Raw genomic sequence first — 24,310 nt, 5'->3', positions numbered from 1 at the left:
TTTTAACACTAACCTATTAATGCTGAGCACCTAGCGAGGCAGCTGTTACTACCATTTTTATAAGTCTCTGGTATGACTCCTTTGGGGTTCGAAACTGCAACCTCCCGCATCCAAGACAGACACTCAAAACATGATGTCATTGGAGTGGTATGTTCTTGAAAGATACATGTACGTCTTATGAGCATGGTTCTGGGAATCCTGTAATTCTATTTCAAATATTCCACTTTAAAAAGGGTAATGCATACCTATGTGCGAATTTTGAAATCCTGACATTACTATCAATTATCATTCCAAACTATTACCAGTGGTCACTGCATGACATTTTGTTCATAGTATTCTAGTGGGTCCACTTTTTCTGCCCACTAAATATACCATGCTCTTAAACAAAATGAAAACTGCGACTCCGTAAAGTATAGCTTACACAATACATCTCACTAATTAAAGAGGTTTGACCACCAGTATGAGCATTAGGATAGTTCAATTGGTAGATCCTCAAACTTGGAATCCATGGGTCACAGATTCAAAATTACCTTGCAATCCAGCCCAAAAGCAATCCATATTATCATCACCTTAACAGTCAGCCTCCTGGCAAACAAGTCATATAGGTAATAGGAGTTATAGAACAGCACACTGCACTCTGTCACTCCGAGACATTTTTATTTTTGCTCCATTTAAGTGTTAGTGAGAGATAACTAAGGGCAGCTTGTCTCAATAAAAGTTTGCTTAATGAAAATGAAATGCAAAAGATAACACTGAACGTATGACAAAATAGAACTGCAACTGCAATAATTGTGCAAATAAATATATGTATTAAAGGGATTAATGGCACCTTGGTAAATTATTGACAATACAGTACTAATTAGAAGTTATATAAATATCAAGATAAAGAATTTTTTATAAAAACTGTAGAAATCTCTTTCCAAAAGGTTACTGATTATTCCATTTTGGTTACATAAAGGTTGTACAGATAGAACCAAAGTGATAAAACAAAGCTGAAAATTTAAATACTTTGATACAGGATTGCTATGCAAAATGGATGAAATACAAATTTTTAAATGAAAAGAATTTGATGCAAAAGAATTTCAACCACAGTAATTTGGTGGAAGCCTGAAAATAATTTATTCTGTGTTCATCCTGGAGTCTATTTGTATTCATTCTACATTGTGTTTCTGTTCCAATTTGATTTCACAGGTAAATTACAGAACTCAACTTGGGCAATCTTAGAGAATATTTAGGGTCATTTTAATAAGCTTATCCAGGAAAAACATGTTACCAAAAACAAAATAAATGGCAACAAAAAAATAATTAATTAAAATTTACATGGAATAATTTCTTTCCAAAAGAGAATCCATTTCTTTTGTACCTTTTGACCTTTTGCATTAGTGTCTACCTATTAACAGTCTACAAACATACCTGAGAAAACCTTAAGTTTAAGCCCTGCATATTTATCAGGGAACTGTTTTCCTGGGATTCCTCCTGAACACTCAATTGTCTGCATATCAATTCTTTCTGCACTCAAAGAAAACTTTCTATGAAATGTTCCTTTGTAAGATGGCCTGTTGCCTACAAAAGATTTCTCCAGGCTAGCGTCAACTTTTTGTACATTATTATTCAACTTAAGAGTCATTTGTGGGCTGGGATTACTGCCTTCAGCTGTACAGGTAACTTCATATTCTCCATCCTCAACTTCATAGATCACACTGTTTGCTGTAATTTGGGATTCTGAGTACATCCTATGACCCGTCATGATTGTTACGAGCTCAATTCTTACTTTTTCTACAGGATCTGCAAGGTTAAGGAAGACAATACAATATATACAAATTGAGGCAACATTTCAACACATTTTGAATAAGTTGTGACATGACAAGTGTCACCAAGATAACAACCTGTACTAACCTCATCATGTAAGCAAACACAGCTAACTGACAATTCTCCGACATAACCATGCCTACTAGCCAGCATAGCATTTTCTTGGGAAACTTTTACAACTATATCAGAAAGATTAAGTACTAACAGTATGAATTTGTCTATGTGGCATGCAAACAGTGATGCCTTATTAGGCTGATACATGACTGTTAGGCTAGGAACGTTACCCACCTTTCCAAGTTATTTATCCTAATCCTGAATTTGATGCAATAGTGAACAGAGACGAGATGGGTTTGAGGGTGTGACTTGCGACTCAAATCAAAAACCTGTTCAGATTTAGCCACCAAGCTGATAGAGCATCATTTGGCTGTTGCCATTTTGCTAGAAGGAACTGCAAGTATAGTCTCTCTTAGGAAATATAGTCCATGGCAGATATTAGAATTCCCAGGAGAGGAGGACTGAGGTGAGCTGTCGAGCAACACCATCACTCCCAAGGATGGTGAAGAAATTCATCCACACATATATATGAAGTCCGTCTTCTCTAGGCTGGAATAAGACATAGACAAGTCACTGCTGACAAACAGGAACAGATTCATCAGACTGAGGATATCAAGCTTCAGTCAGTCATCAAAATAATGGAGGATGGGATTTCAAGAGGACTGCAACTACTCCCATCAATCTCTGGTGTTTGAGGTGAAGCCAAAAGGAAAAGCTCCAACTTGAAGTACTTTCTTATCATGACAAAACCAGAGGTATTTTATGTGTGGTGGAGAGATGAGAACATGGATGAACATGCCCTGAAAATTGAGACCTCCCAGTCACAGAGCTTTATGGCATTCTTGGTCAGAAACAGAGTCTCCATCCTCTAGCATTCTTCCTGAACAACTGTTTCTGCATGATCGATTATGAGCTGACCCTTTCTGCCTTTTTCTGACACCAAAATAATCCTGGAATAAAAACCTGGAATCTGGTCATTTTCACCCTTTTCAGTGCCCTTCTGCAGCAAAGTGTGTACTACTTCCCTTAGTTAACCCAGTCTAAACTGGAGAAAGAAGTGTGTTCCCAGAAACAGAGCTAATAACCAACTTTTAAGGGACCCATTCATCATCTGTGATGCTCAAACCATTGAAAAAAAAATACAGACTGAGACAAAAGGAAAATGCAGATACAAATATATGAAAATTAGCTTACATTTACTAGATTAACTGCTATTTAACTGGAATTTAGCAGCTTTGAAGAAAAAAAACTAAAATGAATATAAAAAATAAATTTTACTGCAGTTCATCCTGCTAAGAGCTAGTTCAATCAAAATTACCATAAATGTATGATCAAGGCGAGATTATGTTATTGACAAAGTTACTTGTCAAAAAGAAAACCAAATTTTTTAAAACTCCCAATGTCTTCCAAAAAAACTACTTTCTCATGAACACTGTCCCTGTAATGTAAACTTCCAAATATTATCATGTACTTGTCATTTGTAAAAGGTAGTAATATGCACAGAACAACCTCACTGTTAACAAGAGTATGATCCTTCTGGGAGCTAACTTTGATCCTGGGAATTTCTGCAGATCATAGTTTACACCTTAAGGAAAGACCAACTAGTCATCTTCCACTGAGGTGAATTCATAACATATGTAATTAAATGTGGGCATTTTTAAGTATTTTGTCTATGATGTCATAATAAAAATATACCAAAGATTTACTTTATACACATTAAAAGATATTGCAAGTTTACATTATTTTCACTTATTTGTTTTGATCTTAAATCTATGGTACTTTCAAATATCTGACATCATCTAAAAGTTTTGTAAGCAAAAAGAAACAACTCAATATCTTCAGCTGATAATAATTTTTATTGTTATTTTTACAAAACGGATTTGTTTCAAGTGTTTTCCATAATCTCTGTTCCACCTGTAGTCAATGGAACTTCCTTGTGATCTCAGTGTCCACACATTTTCTCATCATGATCTCAATGTTCTAAGTATAATATCTGTGTTATGAAGAACTTATATTCATCAAGTTTCCTCCATGAACATGTAAAAAGTGCCCAAATACTCCACAATCCCTGCCTCCCTAATCACAAATAGATCATGGAAAATCATTTTCTCAATGATCTCCATATTCTGTGTATATTCTTTCTTCTCCTGCACATGAACACAAAAATGTTCAAATACTCCATGTTCTCTCTATGGTGCAATATTTTCTCCAGGTCACAGAAAAATCATGGAAGCCATGGAAAACACAATGGCTGCCCCAAGGTAAGGATAAGAGAGAATGAAAATCATCTTGGTTTTATAATGATTTATCCTGAGTATAAAGAAAATCCAACAAGGGGCTTAGGAATGAAAGCAAATTTTAAAAACATCTGAAACAAAACCTTAATGAAGATGTTCTGGAACTGAGACCACAGATCAAATGGGTGGATAACATTTACAGAATGGATTGCCTTAGCTTCATAAAATTCATCTCAAGGAAGAAATTCATCAGGAGGCTTAGGAAACAAAATGAAATTAAAAATTATGCCCAAAACCTCAGTGGAATTTTACAATTAATACCATAACCAAAACTGATGACATAAACATCACAGTCAGAAATGTGACTGCTATGTCTTGATTCCGATTAACATAGGCAAGACAAAAAGTCAGCTGGGTGAACTTGAAAAAAAAATTACATCTAGGTTTATACTGACCTATGCCTCTCAATACTTACTTACGACTGTGAATCGAACTTCTTTATAGCTGAGTATTGTAAATCTGCTGTCTTCGTTTTCACAGACATATATGCCATCATCATCATCAACTACACCTGCAAAAGAACAGCGAAACTAAAACTAGATAACTGGAGCAAAACTACAACATTAAACTCATTTTGTAGCACTTCATTTCATCTCCTTTAATCCGTCCAGTGACCACACCCTTACCAATGTAAAAGTGACACCTATAAGGATTGATACAAGTTCCAAGAGCTTTGATATGTCCATCTATGGCAAAAGAAAGAAGGACTAAGTTTTCCAGGGTACCCACATGGAGTTTAAAATAGGAATGAACGTTTGTTCAAGAACCCATGTATCAAATAAAAATTTAGGTTCACAACCATTCATGTCAAGCTTTAGCACCCAGAGGTGTTCAACAGAGTTGCCGTCCTGAAAAATGGCACATGCCATGAGAAGTGCTACTAAGTACACCGACTTGAGCCATGACAAACAAATTAAGAGTTAATGCTAATAATGGGAATCGGTCAGAATTTCATAATCGATAAATGGTTTCACTGAACCAACTGATGATCAATTATAATTGGTTACATAGAGGAAATTTTTGTTTCTTATTCAGTTATATGCTCAAGCATTCAAACTATTAATAAATATGCAGGAGTATTCTCTTTTAATGACCTGTATACTTTTACCTGATAAAAATATTAAATTTGTTTAAATTGTGTTATTTTTGGTTCTCCAACTTAAATGAAAGCAACTTTTTATGGTTGATTAGTTGTATGTAATTGCAATACTGTTGCAAACCCACAAAAACCCTTTCATTCATATGTGATGCATCTATATAAAGGCACTATCAGCTCCCATTTTCTCAGCCTATGATATAGCCATTAATGTTTAAAATCTGTCTTCAAGACCAACCAGCAATAAGAAAGATATGGACCTGATATCGCCCAGCTGGCTTACATAACTGTCAACCATTTCACTAAACTGGCTTGTGCAGTATTGAAATAATACATATGATGTCAACTATCTCCCAAACGTTATATCATGCTGAATTTACCTAATTTCCTATATCATAATAAAAAATTAATTTGAAAGATAAAGGCATAATTGATATGCACAGTCCCTTACACATGACAAAAGTGATCCAAAGTCTTGATAATAAACCCAAGATGTGGCTTCCGGAGTACTAACTATCTCAGCAATCTGATGCAAGTTGACCTCAATAAAATATCTGCATCTTTTTCATTACTGAACCCATCCAAGACGTAGATGATACAAGCCCACATTTCGAGTTTGATCAAAATCAGATTAGAAATCAATTTCAAGTGGAGCTACAAGCTCAGCAATGAGAAGCAAGATCACCAAACTTGAATGTGTGACTCTAATTAATGAATACAAAATATGTTATCAATATAAACACATATTCCAAATTTCATATCACAAATCACATCGTGAGTAAAAAGCTCAGCCAATCAGATGCAAGATCACCCAAGTACACATGGATCCCACTCCTAATCAAACTCATTTGATCCTTAATGATGTACCAGTAAGCATGTATTCTAAATCTGATAAAAAAAATTTGGTAAGAAATATAGCCTTCAGAGTACATATATTAACAACATGGTTAACCAATCAGATGCCAGATCACCTCATTAATATGCATGAATCTCACTCATCATCAAGCTCATCGGACATACTGATAACAGCCCATAAACCAAGTTTCATTTCAACTGGATCAGCAATATGGAACTCAGAGTAAACTCAGAGTAGTAACTATAGTTGATGGGTGGACGCACCATTGCCAACATAATATTCATGGCAGAATAAACACAATGGATGCAGGGCCATTCCGTAAGCTCATTAGGCCTTATCAGGGTTCATACAGAATTCTGAATGATAAATTCAAAGGCTTTTCCCAAACTTTCAAAGACCACAAACAGATTTCCAAGACCTATTTTCACTAACATTTTGTATACAAGTTATGTTATATGAGAAAACAATGCAAAATACTACAATATTGTTTAATGATGAAATTCAAACTATATTTCCTAAAACTGCTTTATAATAATCTGGAAGACAGGTTAACATTCATTGTTATTTCACAAATATGTAACTTATGCATCAGATTTAATACAAAATAAATTGTTCTCTTAACAGACATCAGCACTGCTTTAAATGCATTATTATAGTTGCTGTTTGAAAAAAAAAATGCTTTGTGTTTATTTCAATTTTCAAACAACTTTTAAGACCTCAGGGTAATCTGCTTGATTTTTACCAAACTCTCAAGGCTTTGAAAATGTTACCTCATTTTTCCCAAACTATCAAAGTCCCTCAAAAACAGTAAGAACCCTGCTTATACACAGGTGAGACAGTAATTTGATCATGAAAAGGAGGTAACAATGTCATACTCTTCCTGGTTGTGTGTGTGTGTGTTGACTTGGATTTGTAACATAGCTTTGAACAATTTTTAAGTCATATTGCTACAATGTCAACAGTATAGCAGTTTATAAACTGCAATGTCTAGCACTGGGACAGGTTTCAATTCTTTTTTTTCCTTCTCTCTCCCTCCCTATCTCTCTCTCTCCCCCTCCATCCCTCTGTAGCCATCAGGATGAACAGATCTTAAAATTAAGAGTAAATTGTGCCTATAAGCCTTACTTAAAATCTTCAACTTGAATGAATAATTGGTTTCACTATTGTCTGAATTTCCGTGCTGAATGTCGTATTTTGTTTTATCTGCTCCGTCATCCAAGTAAAATCCAGTGGTTATTTTATGTATTGTTTTTCCATCATTTGCAACATGCTTCCAGTTGACCCGCTTTGAGATGTACTCTAACACATTTCTCGTGTTCCCTTGGCAATCAAACACAACAGCATCCTGACGCTTGGCTTCCACTTGTGTCGGGTTCACTGTCAACACAATGTCTGCTGCCAATCCTAAAAAATTAAACATTAGAAATACAATGAAACTACAGTATCCAGGGCAGTATCTAACAAGAACATTTTTAAATATACAAACAAATTGCAGACTTCTATTTACATTACATGGGCTGCTTATAGCATAATCAAGAATTGCATTCTTGTTTACTTGTCTCCTCTAGTTTCTTCTGTTCTTTCACAACCCACATTATAATAATTAAACAGCTATCTTGCATAACTCAGCAAATCATGTATTGAAAATACAGCATTCACTAATACCACAGAGTATAGGGTAGTCTTTTAACATTGCGGCCTACATAATTAAGTGACAAGCTATCAAACCTCTTCTGCCCAAAATTAGAATATGTAATAAACATTTATCTTCATAGACATAATAATTAGTACCATTATCTTGTGCACAATGTCCAAAAACAAAGACTTTTATAAGCAAGGACACAAATTACTGAGATAGGAGCCACCCAGCCTAGACATCAAGAAGACTGGAAGAAAGGAAGAGGAAATAGCGATGTTTAATAGCTGAATGCATTTGATAATCGTACTGGGAAAAGCTGTCAGTAAACAGCTTTTTCTAATGAAATTGTTCACTATTCTGCATAATTCAAGATAAACACTAAAGACAAAAATCTAACTTCACGAGGTTTCAACACATCACATGTCTGCTCGTGTGCACCTGAATAACAATGGCTATCACTACTTCTTACACATGGAAAGATTCCTTTTGTTCAAAAAGTTGACATTTTTCATGCAAAAAGCATCATTGCTGAAAAAGTAAATTTGCTATGATTTCACTGCAAGTAATAGAGTGCCAATGGAGTAGTTTTAATTTTAAGTACACTTCGAACCCACTTCCTCAAAATGAATCATACCTATCCTATAGCTCTGAATTCACCAGGTACTATTTTCACACGGTTGTAGGTGTAAAGTGTCAAATTTTGAATAGTATTGAACCTTAAAGTTGAATGCACTGAGCATTACAATTTATCACATTTAAGCCAAAAAAGTCTTTTTGAAGGGTCACTTCAACCTTTCTTCCTTTCTCCCCCATGTCAGTGTTAAAACTTGAAAGGCTAGAATTTATGACTCAGTGACACTGACCAGAGCATTGATATGCTGTTCTGAGAAAGTAAACATCTGAGCTACCAACCATCACCGCTCGAGTTGTTATGCAATTTACCCATGTCAAATAATCATTTTGAAAGGGAAATTGATATGCCTATACTTCACAGATTCTATGCTGAGATCTGATGTAACTGCTGCTTATGATTGGCCAGAGTAAATTAAGGCATACACTTTGAAAGTAATGTGAATTTAAAGTGATGACCTTAGTCTAAATTCTTTAGTCTTAAAATTCCTGAGAGGAGTAGTTCAGCAATAAGGAAGCCTTAAAAGAACAGTGCTTTCCTCGTTAAACAAGAAAAGGGAACCAGGTGGCTGTCTTGTGAGAAAAGACAGGGTTTACTGCTAGGATGCATAATTTCTAAAAGAAAACAGCATCAAGGTATGCAATTTTAATTTTCTATTTTTTGATTGATTGTTTTATGCAGATGTGTTTGATATGACTAGTATCCATATTATGTATCATTTATTCAATTTCATGGAAATCTGTTGATGCTAGGGTTTTTATGCAATTTATCTCCTTAATTTTACAGTTACTAGTTCATTGATAAAATTGACGATTGCATGCTATCCAGGTTTTCATATGTGTAGGATTTCATGGGTTATATGAAATAATTTTCATTATTAGGAAGATAGTGATTATCACAAGTTAACGATAATCTCATATTTATATCTGTTTTTGTTGTTGTTGTTGTTGTTGTAGGGTTTAATGCCATTTTTCAGCACAAGATAGGCTATACAAGCCAGCCAAAATAACTGGTGGAGGAAGAACCCTGGAAAACCCCGGGAAGAACCCCAACCCACAAGAAGCTATTGGCAGGTTTTCTCACATACCCGCATTAGCCAAGCCCAAGACTCGAACCCATGCAGACAGATGAGATGGCAATGATCCAGAACGGATATCTGATTTTCTAAGGTTTAAATAATCTTGTAAGTTTGGGATTGCTGTGAGCTAGAATTTTGTGAATTTTATGCAATAGTAATCAAGCATGTGGTAGTGTAGATAAAGAGATACAATAACGTTCGATATAACGCTAATGTGGTAAGTATGGCCTGTGACTGTGAAGCGAGAGTGATGTTCTATCGAATTAGTTCAGAATTTATGCAGTGTGGATAGCTAGTAGTATGCTTCTGAGTAACATAAGTGAGGGAATTTTATGTACATGTAGAAAGTGGTACATACAGAGATTTGGGGGTAATTTTGTCCTTTAAGGAACAGCTTTCTGGGGAGAGACAGGACAGTCCAAAAACGGGAGTCTGAAAAAAGAATTGACTTGTTGAGAATAAAGAACTAGGAAGTCCAGGAAGGAGTGAAGCGTAGAGAATAGTAAGGCTCAAGGAAACAGGAAGATGTTGATACACGGTCAAGGGAGGAAGGTGATGCAATCAGTTGTGGACATTGCGCTCTTTTCAACGCTCATTACTATGATGAAATAAATCTAAATTAGACACTGCTATTAAATTCTGCTGACATAATTTAGATTGAATTGGAATTGCTGTTATTAATTTGTTTTGATACAAAAAAATATTTTTCTTGTCTTAAAGGGGGCTCGTATTGCTTTATTTCTTCCCAATATTCATGCTCAGTTCTCTGTTGAAATTCTGTTCTTTTTCACTCCCACCAGGCTGTAACATCAAGGGAGATCATCCTCTAGATAATGCCAGCCAAATCCAATTAGCCACCCCTCTTACAAAGATGGCGACATTACACCAGCAAGAGGTTTTACTCAATAAGATGCCAAAGGGAACTGTTTGGAGTAAATCTGGCTTTACACACAAGATTGTGAATTAATACATTGTCATTAAGCAGTATCTTGAATTATTATAATAATTGTTCACATTTAATCTAATTTCCCTTTGATCAGGTACCTGGGTAACCAATCTTTAGGATGGTCAGGTATCCAGTTGACTTTTTCTAAAATTCTGCACAGTGTACCATAATAAAATTTCAGGGCTCAAAACTAGCACTGATGAGCTTGTTTATATAAGTGTCAGATGTAGAAGGGCAAGTGACTCATTGAGGATTCTTTAACAACTTGTCGAGTGTAATTTGAAGCTAATTATCAATTGTTTTTAAATTGTCTACTCTGTGCCAATATAACCAAAGTTAAGGAAATAATGTTCATTACACTTTGCTTACAAGCATACCCATTTGCAATGAGTCTCCATCAACCTGATGCATATTAGTCAAATATTAAACAGTACTTGTACTTACCTGTTGTCATTTAATATAGATTTGATTTGCATATACTCTATGAGACACCTGACTCTAGACACTTCATCAACCTGTTTCGGTCTCTTGTGAAAATCAGTCTACTAATCTCAACTTCATTCGAGCAGTTTGTGAAAATTTACATATTCTTTATGTACATTTAGGTGGCATAGGGAGGGATAGTTTCCTAAATTGTCCCCTACCAAATTTCTTAAGACTATGGTGTGACTTTTCAGCTATTATTGTTTAATAGTTTTGATATATGTTCTTAAAATTTACGCAAGGCATGTAAACCTCCCATAGTTACTCTGCACTATGTAGGTAGTGAAATACCAATAGTTGCCTAGGAAGAGCTAGAGCCCCAGAGCAGTAAATATATGGCTTCCAGGCAGTAGAATATCGCAAAAATGGCTTGGATGGAAACTATTTTCAGCCTGTTTAGTACACAATGTTTTGCAGAACTGTCACCAAGGAAAAAGTCTTGCATTCACACTGACAGCATCAATCACATGGTGTCAAAAATGACCTTCAGAATTGAAAAATGCAGGTATATATTTGGGGTTGGGGTGCATAAACTTCTTTTTCTATGAACTGCCATTGCCTTCTCTGGTCAAGTGAATACTTTTCTCCATATATATATATATATATATATATATATATATACTTTTTTTTCCATCCACCAACAGCTGGAAAAAGTATCTTGCTCTGATTTATAGCAAAGAACATGTAAAACCATATTATATCCATTATATAATTGGAAAAAAGGGTCTCAAGATTACAAAAATATATCTCAGCTCAAAATAAAATCACAGACACCCCTCCCCCAACAATTAAATGGCCAGTACCTTATAACAGATAAATCTGCTAAGTGTATGTTAATTGTTGTACTTGTGGCAATCACTGTAAATAAAGTGGGATGATTAAGTGTACACTATAGGTGACACTCTACAAAAGACATTGTGTTCACATTTGAGTATGTTGATAAAAATAGGAATGTTGTCACTTAAGCCTTTTATTTACTAACTACACGATTGATCTAATAGGTCAGAAAGAGTTGCTGGTTAACACCCAGACAGACAATGTTCTATCAGAGAGGGTCTGTAAAGGTAATAAATGCTTACTCAACAAACTACAAGAAAAACTAGTGGACTTGAGAAATTATGTAAATTCAACACAAAAAAAAACAACTTCTTTCTTGAAAATATTAAATATAAACGTTAAAAAAGCACTGCCTACCCTAACTTTAAAACCAGCACAAACTTTATCCACATCTTTTATCTGCTGATATTTTGAGCACTTCAAGTTAAATTCCATGATTCAAGTACAGGCTAGAATAGATTCAATATTCATAGCTAATCACTATTATGCAACCGATGCATTAATGCCCAGGTACACATTTTTCATTCATTAGTTGCCAACATTTTAGTTGTGTCAACATACACTGTATTTGATCAATAAGGTTTATGACTGCAAAAGATTCAACCTACACAGAAAATGGGGAAGTAAATATTGTTTATCTTGTTTTGTTTATAAGTATAACAATGGACCACAAGAGATTTGTGTATGGAAAAGTCTCATAGAAAACATTTAACCGACTACAGAACTTTAAATTACATATTTTGGTCTCACACTAAAATAGTAGAAGTGCACAGTATTATTACTAAATACAGGTTTACTGTGGTCTATTTTCCAGTGGTATGTGCCATGATACTCTTTCACTGTACTGGTACTTCAATAGTTGCTTCAGTAAGGAATGCACAGAAAATGCGCAGTAATTGTTACCAATGTAATAATATTAACAGTTTGTTTTCATTTAAAATAGCAAAATAATTCACAACAATTATTCTTTTTACACAGCTGTTGAATTTGTCAAAAATTAATTTTGAATATTACAAACAGAATTGTATTCTGAATACTTTATATCTGATATTACATGTCACATATGCCACGGTGGTGGCCAAATGAAAAAGAACTTTCACAAAATCTATGTGTGTGACTAAGATATTTTCTGCAGTGTGGCAGTTTATAGTGATGTCTAGCACTGGAGCATCAGGCTGCAGACATGTAGAATCATGTCCAAGTCACATTAAATATCCTGACACCAGGCCAACCAGTCCTGTACTGCCTAATCCTTTGTACCTTTCAGGGCAGCTGTTGGTACCATTTTTGCAAGTATTTAGTATGACTCAGCCATGGATCGAACCTGTGACCTCCAGCATCTGAGATGGATGCTCTAACCATTGAGGCCACTGCAGCAGTCTGTACAAAAATTTACACATAACAAATTCATCTACAACAAGGTAATGAGGATTTAATTTCAGGAAAAGGAGGTCCAATTTTCTTTTGAGCTGAGATATTACAGTTTCTTTTATCCCGAGATAAAATATTATGTCAAATAAATAATGGATATAACTCTCAACAAGATATTTTTCCAGCTATTGACAATTGGAATTTTTCTTTAAACAGTGCCAGGCCCTCAACTCAAAACTATGCAGATACCATAGTACAGTGGCCGCTGGTCAAGGGGCCCGTTCAAGAGGTTGACTACTGTACATACCATTACATGTTCAAAAATGCCACAATATACAGCAGTAAAAAAAATGTGGTAGTCAGCCGTAAAATCCAGGGTTTAGGACAGATTGTTTTAAAGTAATCTTTCCTGGCACAATTGAATTACATGATACTCATCCCTAATAACTTCAATTCAACACTGTACACTTATCTACTACACCTACTTAGGTTCTTACCAAAAATACATCAAAAACTGACAGAAGCTTGAAGTCTTCATGATAAAAATAATATTTTCATAATCTGAACCCATCTTAAAGTCTTGGAAATGGTCTTCAGTGTAATGTTAACTAGTTGGCAGACCCTACAGTCCGATTTTACTGTCATGTCAGCATCATTCATACACGACAATCGAATGGAGATAATTAACCCATTAATTAGGTAGTCACCACACTAATGGTTAATTAAGTCCTTGTCAAAATAAAGACTGCTTTTGCTGCTGAGACAAGAGTTCTTACAACTGCTTTTACATTTTTTTGATTTTAGAATGTTCTTGATACAGAACCTGTCATTAGACATAAGACAAAGCAGATTTGTGCCAGTGCACATCCTAAGCCGACATGATCATTTCTTTTATTTCCCATTAATATCAGAAGACTAGCCAAATTGCCCATCCTAGAGCAAATTTTTTTTAAAGTAAAAGAAAAATCTAAAAAAACTTAGTATGAGTGAGCTTAAAAGAAAGTTTGATGATAAAAAAATATCAAAAATGTTTTAATTTGGGATGCAGTGAGTTTAAACTTGCAATGTCTTGTTTGGCATCCAAGACACACTCAAAAGACAAATGTTGGTATTTATATACAAGATAATAAGACATTTTAACATTTAAAATATATGAAATTCATGGATGCTCAATTTGGTCTGACTTTTTAAAAAGAATGCAACTATTTCATCTTTTGTTTTTTTTTTATGTCCAAATTTACAGTGAAGGGTAATACAAGCCCCATTTTAAGATCTCTATGCTGGCACCGATAGGGCATGGTTGACTGTGGATTACTCTTGTAGATCCCGTACAGAAAAATCTCACCAGTTCACATGAGCTGCTCATAAGCTGCACATGAGAACCTTGTTAGAAATGTATGCAAATTGGGTAGATTTTGCAGGCTCATGTGTGCAGTTTGTTAGATCTTGTGAGCCAAGGAAAAACTAACCTGATTCTCACGTGAGCAGATTTTGCTCACGTGAGAATCTAAATTTTCACATGAGAAAGTAGAACTTAGAAAATTTTCTTTCTCCATTATATACAACCATGTTTGAAAATAAGGCAGAGTTCTAATTTCTCACGTGAGTTATCACGTGAGAAACTTGGACTTTGATTCTGATTAAACACTTATTTCAAATTTATTCAAAGTTGGATTTTCTCATGTGAGTTATCACATGAGCAATTTGGACTTAAATATTTTGTGTAAATGTTGAATGTCAAGCATCTCCATTATTGTCAAAAAGACATCATTTCTATTTTGCACTTGTTCATGTTGCTTTGTTGTATTTTTTAAATTTTAAAACATTTTCAACTTATTTTCTCACAGTGAGTTTTAATCTTATTTTGACCCAACAGGCTCCTTGTATTTGAACATATTAAGGTTCATTTCACTGTTCATAAAACGAAACAATTCAGAATCTCTTTTCTCTAACATTTTTCAGTTACATAACATCCATCAGTTGCATTGATACATCCCGGGTTATTTTTGTTGTTGTTTTTTCTTCTTTTTTTAAAAATGATATCTGGTGCCATTTATTTTCTATTTAAGCTGGACTACTATGTGTGTAGTATCATAATAGAATGAATCTAGGACAAATGGTTTCACATTCAAGAACCTGTCTGTTTTCTTGGAACTGTTTGATGTAAAATTCATGCAGAAGTTACAAATGCATTAATTTTTATTTGATTTTTTCAAAACTGTTATTACATAGCAAACTTTTTTTATCTTTATATTTCAGTCTGTATAGTTGTCCATTTCATTCACTTTTTGTCCTAACATGGTGGTACAAGAAGTGCATGTTACAGTAGCCAAGTTAAACCAGACATTCATATTGTGCTTAATTTTATTTGACCCAGATAATGTCACCAGGATCTGAAAACAAGAGTGTTTTAAGTCATGAGAAAATTGGCACATGAACCATGGACAGGCATGAAGTTAGGATGGTCAGGCTTGAAATATCAGCGTTGATTCTTAAATAGGTCACTTGAGAAAGGATTGTATTATTATACAGACCACGTATAACAAGTAAATTGTAAGCAACCATATGAGCCCCTGTGAACACTTTTTTTTTAACGGGTACCCAATTGTTCATTTTATTACCCAGATTATTATCTATGGGAGAATACCCGGGTACACATTGGCATCTTTATCCAGAAGTAGTCAAATTTGGAATATGCAACATGGCTTGCAGATATCTCATCAACAGTGCAGTTTATGTGTTTGCTACTGAACTATGGTAATTCTATTGGTAGAGCTATTTGACTCATAGTCCAAAGGATGAATTTTCAGACTGGGTTGGCTGCGTAGGTGTGTCCTTGGGAAAACAGTTGGCTTCTATTTTCACAGTGTGATAAAGTGCCATCTAATCCAAACTACAATTATGTATTTTGCCTTTACCTTGTAAAACGAATCTTTAAAAATCAACCTTACATAATGTCTCAAATGCTGTGATCAGAAGAAAAAAAACTTCTACCAACATTTTCATTTCCATTTCAGGTTTCATTTTTCAACAGTTCAAAACTGAGCCTGCTAACTTAAATTCAGTGGTCAACAGGAAGTGCACTGATTCAAAGAGAACAATCTCCAAGTGAAAATATTGTTGCACACTGGCAAATAATGAAATTCAGAAGCAGGAATGTCAATTACACGTTTTGTTTGCTTCAAATTTTCTGGAACAGTGAAGAATGGTCTTCATGTGAAGCAAATTTCCAGCAGTATCTTTCATTATGACCTTAAAGTGTTTAGAATAAATGTGATGTATTAATATAACAGGTACATTCATTCATACATACATACATACATACATATTCTAGTTGTCTTACCTTATTAAAAGATCACTAATTGAACTCGAATTATATGCTTATGATTACTAGATTTGAATATTGATCTTACTCTGTTTAATTCTTGTATTCAATAAAAACTAAATACTATAGTTGTTTTTTGTTGTTTTTGCTCATGTGAGCAAGATGCTGCTCACGTGAGCAAAATCTTGCTCACATGAGCGAGGTGTGGCTCACGTGAGCAGATCTTGCTCACGTGAGCGAGGTGTGGCTCATGTGAGTGAGGTGTGGCTCATGTGAGCGAGGTGTGGCTCACATGAGCAAGATATTGCTCTTGTTAACAATTCCTGCACATGTGATTTTCTTATTAGAATCTATTTGCTCACGTGAGTTCTACCTAATTTGCATGTTAAATTGCACATGAGACTAACCTGAGTTAGATCTCACGTGAGAATCTCATGTGCAGAAGGGTAGGCAGTTTTGGTGTGGGATGTTATACCCACCTCCATATCAAATCCTGAAACTATCAACAAGATTGAATTACTTGTTTCTAATCCAGTATTCATTCCATAAAAAGAAAAGATGGGGCACAGGGACTCCTATCAGTCCAAATGAAGCATTAAAACAAAGTAATAATTGGCCACAAATACCAAGACCTGTTTACTGAAGCAATCTAAACACATCATCACAGGCACTTGTTTTGTGGATCTATCAATTTTTTAAAGAAATATTACTTTGTCTTTGCCAGTAAGCGTATGCTTTAAATCAGTCATGCTCAAGCTGAGGTCACAGATGGCCGAGTGGTCTAATGCTCTTGCCTTTAACAATCACAGTAATCACACCTCTGTCCACCTGGGTTCGAGCCTTGGGCTCAGCCAATTGGGGTTTGCAAGAAAGCTTGCCAGTAGCTTCCCGTGGGTCTGTGGTCCTTACTGGAGTTACGCCCATGTTCTTCCTCCACCAATTATACTGGCAGCCATCTATAGCCCAATAGTGTTAACCCCAAGACAACAACAGTGCTCACGTTAATAATCAATATCTAGAAGATAATTTTTAGACATTGAAAATGTGGTCTTATGTTGCTTGGGCAATGAGTATATTCTATCCTGTGTGCTTGGAATACACACAATTAGTATAAAAGCAACTTCTCTATCTGTATTATGTTGAGTCTATTTTTAGGCACCCCAACAGGTGCCATGGAGGAATCCTTCTTGTATAAAATGTGGATATCAGGATCACGGGAATAAAGGTGCAGCCAACAATCAACCCTGGACCTAAGAGCCCTACCATTTACTTTTTGGCAGCAGTGGGATGGTGGTGGAGGCGGGGAATTTCTTTCCAGCAAGAATTGTTTTTCTTTTTTTATCCAACTACACTGTAGTATTAATCAGAATTCAAATTTGACATTAACAAGCTAAAATTTTTGTTTAAATGTGTTATTTTTTCTTAGTGTTACAATTTTATTTCCAAATGTGACATATGCTAGTGGACATAAAAATAATAACAATATTACAACAACAATAATGTAATAATATTAAAACAGGAAAATATTACAATAATCAAAATGCTGCCAGCGCCTTAAAAAAGTTCATTTCAAGCTTCCTTGACCAACAGAACTGGTTATTTTGTTCTACAATTCAAAGCACAAGTATTTTTTCAAGCTGCTTATTCTAGTGGTTTGGAAGGGTGGCTATACGATGTAGTATACAACAGAACTATTCAATTGTCAACTCGAGAAGACTCATTTGGTTTGGCACCTTTTCCCCATCAGAATAACTGTTTACCATAATAACCTGTGGTTCAATGCTAATTTCCATTATTAATGCAAAATAACAAAGAATTTGAAGTTTTAAGGCCTTCATCAATTGCTATTAAGTTCATCTGATGATTCCTGGCATAAACAAGGAAAATTATTTCACCAAGACATGCAAATAAATGAAAGAGAATTTTCTATAATCTAACCATTCTGAAGTCTGATATTGTAAAATTGGGTATTTCACGCAAGAGGTATGGAGACGCAAAATAATTCAATAGGAATGATAGTGTTTTGTATTAGATAAGATATGGCAGGGTAAGAAAATCTAATGAGCCAGCTTGAATTCAGTACCAGTCACAGCAGTTTGTGTACAGGTGTCCTATTTTGACAGTTCAGTGAACATGGCATCTACATACACATTCCTGAGGTCATTTAATCATTCAGTGAATGTGATCAATATACATGCTCATTTTTATACTAATAATATCATAGATGTAAGGATTTCATCTAATGTGGCGAGTTTTTCCTTGTCATCAAAACAAAGGAGTTGAAAAAAGTGGGTGAGGTGGTGGTTTGTCATGGCATAACACCATTTTTCAGCACAAGATATGCTATATATGATGGCCAGTATAACTGACAGAGAAAGAGCACAGGAAAACCACTATAAGAACCACCAACCCCAACCCTAGGGAATGGCAAGCTTTCTCACATGTGGTCCAGTGTCGACATAGGTGAGATGGCAGTAACAGTAAGGGTGAGCACTGTGGAACACTCACCCACCCATAGCCCCAGTGAAGAAAGAGGAAACAGCCATAGTTTAATATAAACCTAATAATTAAACATGTCCCTTTTTCTTCCTGCTCCTCTCTTTTAGAGCTATAACGAAATCAAGATCATTAAAAAATATTTGAAGTTAACAGCATTAATCTGTCAACTGTGTCTGAACGTAATGTGTACAATTATAAATACTGTTCTGTGCATAGAGCCCCCTTTCACAGTCTGCTGTCCAAAAGGAGCAAATGCATAGCTGGTAGAGGTACAAGGTTTAACTTGTAGATGTGGCATGTATAGTATTAACAACGTGCCTTCAATTTTTATGATGGAATAATTCCCCCAAAAGTTTTTTTTTAAAACAATTGCATTTGTCACAAATAAATCTTGAATGTTACAAATATAATTATGTCTATGATCCTTTATTCACATATCTGACATGCATCATTTAGGCCATATTGAGACACTTTATATGGTATAGGCCAATTTCAACTTTAGGAAATTTTTTGGATCAGGCAAAAAAGATAATGGTTTCCTACTGCATTGGTTTTAAACTTTAGGTAGGCAGGTAATGCTTTTTCCTTTTTCTTAATTTTTCTTAATTTTTGAAAGCAGATGTATTTAATGACTTTTTCTAACCATTTGGTTGGGGTATGCTAGAGTCAGCTATGAGAAACAGTCAGTTGACCGGAAACAAATTTTTGTTTGGCCTAATGATAAACAAAACAAAACTTGTGTCATTTTGTAGTTATTTATAGGCACATATTAATGTGTTGAGCACTTGTACACTTCTAAGACAGTGACTCATCCAAAGTCTTTTAAAAAGCCGTTGTTTTCTGGTTGAATTTTTTTTTATGTCCACTAGATATTTTTCTCATTTGTTTAAGATGTTTAATACTTGCCCTCTCCAATAAATGTCTTGCCAGGATGTTGGCATCTGACTTGAAGTTTCCCTGCCTATAAACCTTTTTCAGTTCATCAGGTTTACCTCCCTTATGAAAGGTGTCTGCCATATTTTGGGGATCAACCTAACATTTGAATTTTTCATATGCTGGTATTATGAGATAAATACATGATTAATTCTGCCTATAATATTGGTTATTTACAAAATTATTCTTTCTTTTCAATACATACAAATGTCCTGAAATCACTCCCATTTTAATGGAAAGAGTGGTTCCAATGTATTTGCTAGGGCAGACGACCATAAAGGTGGTTGACAGTGACTGAAAGGGATGTAATTATAAAAGTCTATGACATCATACGTAAAGTATGTATCACATGAACAGAGTGGCCTATTTTTCTCAACAAGTTCTCCAATGTCATCAAGGTGTCTTTCACAAGGGGTTAACTAAAGTGTATGCTTAATCATCCCAATTTCAATAGGTTTTTTTTTAAATTACAACTTGTACAATAATTAAGAGACACATAACAAATTCATCTACTTATTAGGTTCTGACCATGTAATTTTGGGGTGGGGACAACTGCAATTTTCTCCTGATCCTAGATATTTCATTTTCTTTTATCTCAAGATAATAAAAAAATTGTCAAATAATTGATATACATGTAATATGGTTGTATTATACTATATGTCAGAGGAAGATATTTCTTCCAGCTATTGACAGATGAAAGTTAAAAAATGAAAATGTATTCAGTTCATATCATAAAACATTCAATTGTTTACTCATAATATGATGGCGGTAAACCATTGTACTTATTGTGGTATGTTCAGAAATACTATGATATACCACAGTACACAAATTTTGAAGTACCCATTTCTAACAGCTATCCAAGTCAGCCTAAACAAGCTAGGAAACTTCTTTATGTTTTTTATGTACAAGTTTCCACAGCTCACTGCTATGATCGCCTAAGGGACATCTTTGTTCAAACACAAGTTCTGCCAAAGTTTTACTTTCTTGAATTCATTCTTTGCAGACTAATGTGCCAGGTTTCTTATCTGTTCAATGATGGTGTATTGCGGTCCACCTATGTCAAAGTCTGCTTGTACAGACATTATTTTTTTATCAAAATAAATAACATTTTTAAACAATTTCTCTATTCTTTAATATTAAAATGATCACAATCCTAAGTTAGAGTGCTATATAGTGTTGCAGCACAAGATCAAGCAGACATCAAGAAATAAAAGCTGCACTCTTCATTAAAATTGCCTGTATTTTAAGTTAGCTTGTCATTCAGCCTTATGTATTTTATTTCAAAATACCAGTGAACTGGAGCTTGACAGGAATGCCGCATTTTTTGTGCATCCAGCAGGTAAAATTGACTCATATTCAACATCCTTTTCAGATTCAAAATCAGTCACTGGTATTTCTAGTAACACTTTCTCCAGTTTCAAAAATGTTATATACATACTTCTGGCCTTTCTAAGTAGCCTGTATATTAAACAAGGATTTGCAAAACTTCTTGATAAATGCAAAGTACAAGCATGTATAGAAATTGCTTTTTCCACGGCCTCACATGCAGATCAAATTTAGATAATAAACACTGATGTATGTCCTATGTAGGCAGACCTGTAAACAGTTGTCCACAGAAAATAAATATACCATATATAATCTCTTTTAAGTTCAGTCAAACTACAAACAACAAAGATTCCTATCTTCCATTGCTTAATGTATCTGCAGATCAGGATCTATGTTATTTATTCTCCTAATTACTCCTAACAAACTACACAGACGCAGATCTTCTGTGCATGTGACAGCAGAATTGCTCTGTGCAGTTTGCAGTTCAACTCTCATTAAAGGCAAGTATATACCTTATATATAAAAGTGTTGAACACATGAACACTGTCAGACTGCTACTAATGGCATGAATTGTTATTGCTTCAAGCACCTGAAGAGTTAAGAGTTAAATACACACTGTATGCTGTCAAAATACTTGTCTCCAAATACAGAGGGTATTGCAATATTGTGACATTATACTCTCTTACCTGCCCCACAGCTACGATGTCGTAGCCTCAACTTGATTTGTTGTGGTTGAGGCTACGAACTGATCCCATATCATATTAATGGAGCAAAAAAATATCATCACTAAAGTGAGAAAAACAAACAGTGTAGAAATCAACAACATAAGTATAATCATGTTGTGAAAGAAGTTTGGCTTATTTTGAATTTATTAAGCCCTTACACGATAAAATAAATTGGCATGGTTACTCTAACCGTATCCTGTCCACCATGACAGATAACGCGAGACTCTCGCCGTGGCCCCTTTCCTATGTAAGGCTTGGCAGACCATATTTTGGATATTCTACGCTATATTATTATCAATCAAGTGCGAATAATCGCTTCTTGGTGGAATTTCAAAGTTGCAGATAAACCGTATTTACTTTTAATGTGCAGAATTTCTGACCCAAACTGCACCAAATTTTTACTACGATTTGTTTACATTTCCAAATAAGGCGTTAATGTCCTTATATGGCACACAAACAAACAAGGCTGAAAACGGAAGTAATCATTAACTGAAATAATATGGTGGACGATCTAAACGAAAATATCGCCTAAAAAAGGTAAACGAGATTTTACAACTATTTCTACAATGATTTTCGATACTTCCAGTATTGAATAAGAGGACTACTCAATTTATTGGATTATATGCAAGGAATATGTTTAAAGTGTTATTATTAGGCTAAAAGAGCGCCGGGTGTGAATCACACCCAACTTGCTCCATTAACACATATATGCTCATGTTAGTACCCTGTCCACGAGGTACGAGTAAGGGTACTAATATTAGTACTAACCTGCCCCACTAACTAACATACTAGGAAACAATCATGCTGAACAACAAATTAAAACAAATGGTGCATTAACAAACTGATTATTCCTATTATTAATAAAACCTCACTTGAAATAAATATTTGTGATATGATACAATAAGATACGATGATGGGGGAGGCAAATGTTTGGTGTATATACAGGGACGTCATGAGGGGGAGGGGGCATATCCCCCCTTCGTCGAATTTGCATGTGCTGCAAAACTGATGTAGCCTATATATGAAAATTAACAAGCAAGTCAAGTTTTGCCCCCCCCCCCGAAAAAGTTGAAATGACGTCCCTGTGTACATAACATAGTGGGAAAACACACTAATTTAATAATGGCAACAAATATATGATCCTAATAATATGATCTTGCACTGTCTGTGCTGTAAATTAAATAAAATTACAAACTAGCAACACAAAAAAGAAGTGTAAAAAATCCAAGGGATAGCAGTACAGGCACTTGATTATGTGGAAACTAATGAGGACACTCACCATATAACCACGTTACTATATGGTAAGTGCACACATTAGTTTCAACAGAATCAAGTGCCTGTTGATATCACTATGTGCATATATGTGAATCGAATTTGTTCTACTTTTCTTTAATGAAGACTATTCGTTTTGTTAGGTATCAATACAGCTGCACCCTAGAATATACCTGTGACTAAGTTCCTACTTGGGGATTCTCACACTTAAGACGACACTAAATTCGAGATTGTTAATGTCACTCGTAAAAAGTGGAATGTTTCTTTATCAATGAAAACACAAAACCAAATTGTAAGCAATATCAAAGTTCTATTTTTAAATCTGAAACTATGAACCACAAAATCATAAATGGCATAATAATCGTAAAATGTGATTCCATGACACTGGTTAATCTGAACAGGACCGTTGATTTTATCAAGTGTCCTTGAAAGTTACCCAAAGATTTAAGCTTGCACGTGTGCAGGCTTGAGTAATGCTTAAATAAATTTAAATCCTATATTTAATTTCTGCTGCTAAATAAAACCAACAAATTTCTCTTATATAAATATGACACGTGGGATAATTTGTGTAACTAGTTAATGACATGCATGTACATTAATGACCTAAAATTTAAATTCAAAATGGCTGTACTGGTATGCCGGCCGGTCTCGTCTGCAAATACCTGTTTACAAATTTAAAGTGAAAGTTTATTAGAACTAAAACATGAGCAAATCCAATGCACAGAAATTAATTTCTGCCAAATATAATCAAAAGTCTTACCTTGGTGCGTAAAGAGAAAAAGTCCCACAACTAATAAAATGACCATTTTCCTGCACTATGATCAACAACTTCAAAAGATTGATTTCTGTACACGCGGATGACGTCACCTCTGAGTAACAGGTGCGTCCTCTAGGTGTCAGGTACAAATTAGCGCGAAACGGGTGATGCGCTTCAACGCTTTAAAAAGATCGTTCACTTCCACACTACAGTCTCCCAAAAGCAACAGAGTCGAAAATAAAGAGAAATGTAGCTATACTGTCAGTATGGCCCTAAATAAATTGATCAGATATTTCAGGTATGTACAGCAGATATAAATGTATCCAAAGCTAACTCTCCCTGTGCGCGACTGACACAAATCTCCCAGCCAACGCTG

The 24,310-nt window shown here is 34.9% G+C and overlaps 1 protein-coding gene and 1 long non-coding RNA gene across 2 annotated transcripts in view; one reads left to right on the top strand and one right to left on the bottom strand.

The window, feature by feature from the left end:
• Positions 1-24,310, bottom strand: part of LOC149776502 (uncharacterized) — a 46,869-nt gene extending 22,559 nt beyond the window's left edge. The window contains exons 1-4 of the mRNA XM_089940935.1: positions 23,938-24,310; positions 7,238-7,516; positions 4,576-4,671; positions 1,414-1,785 (exon numbers count right to left, since the gene is read on the bottom strand). Coding sequence (XP_089797061.1) covers positions 1,414-1,785; positions 4,576-4,671; positions 7,238-7,516; positions 23,938-23,983 — 793 coding nt within the window. The 5' untranslated portion in view covers positions 23,984-24,310. The remainder of the gene's footprint in view (positions 1-1,413; positions 1,786-4,575; positions 4,672-7,237; positions 7,517-23,937) is intronic.
• Positions 12,269-16,548, top strand: LOC149776503 (uncharacterized). Its single transcript, XR_016416220.1, has 3 exons — positions 12,269-12,349; positions 12,994-13,147; positions 16,115-16,548. It is a non-coding gene; the product is annotated as an uncharacterized LOC149776503 (long non-coding RNA).

The sequence above is a fragment of the Sinohyriopsis cumingii genome, chromosome 18, assembly GCF_028554795.1.
Source record: "Sinohyriopsis cumingii isolate HCF-2022 chromosome 18, ASM2855479v2, whole genome shotgun sequence".
In the NCBI taxonomy this organism is placed as follows: domain Eukaryota; kingdom Metazoa; phylum Mollusca; class Bivalvia; order Unionida; family Unionidae; genus Sinohyriopsis; species Sinohyriopsis cumingii.
Note: the sequence above shows the minus strand (reverse complement) of the source record. Positions and strands in the feature narration are given on the sequence as shown.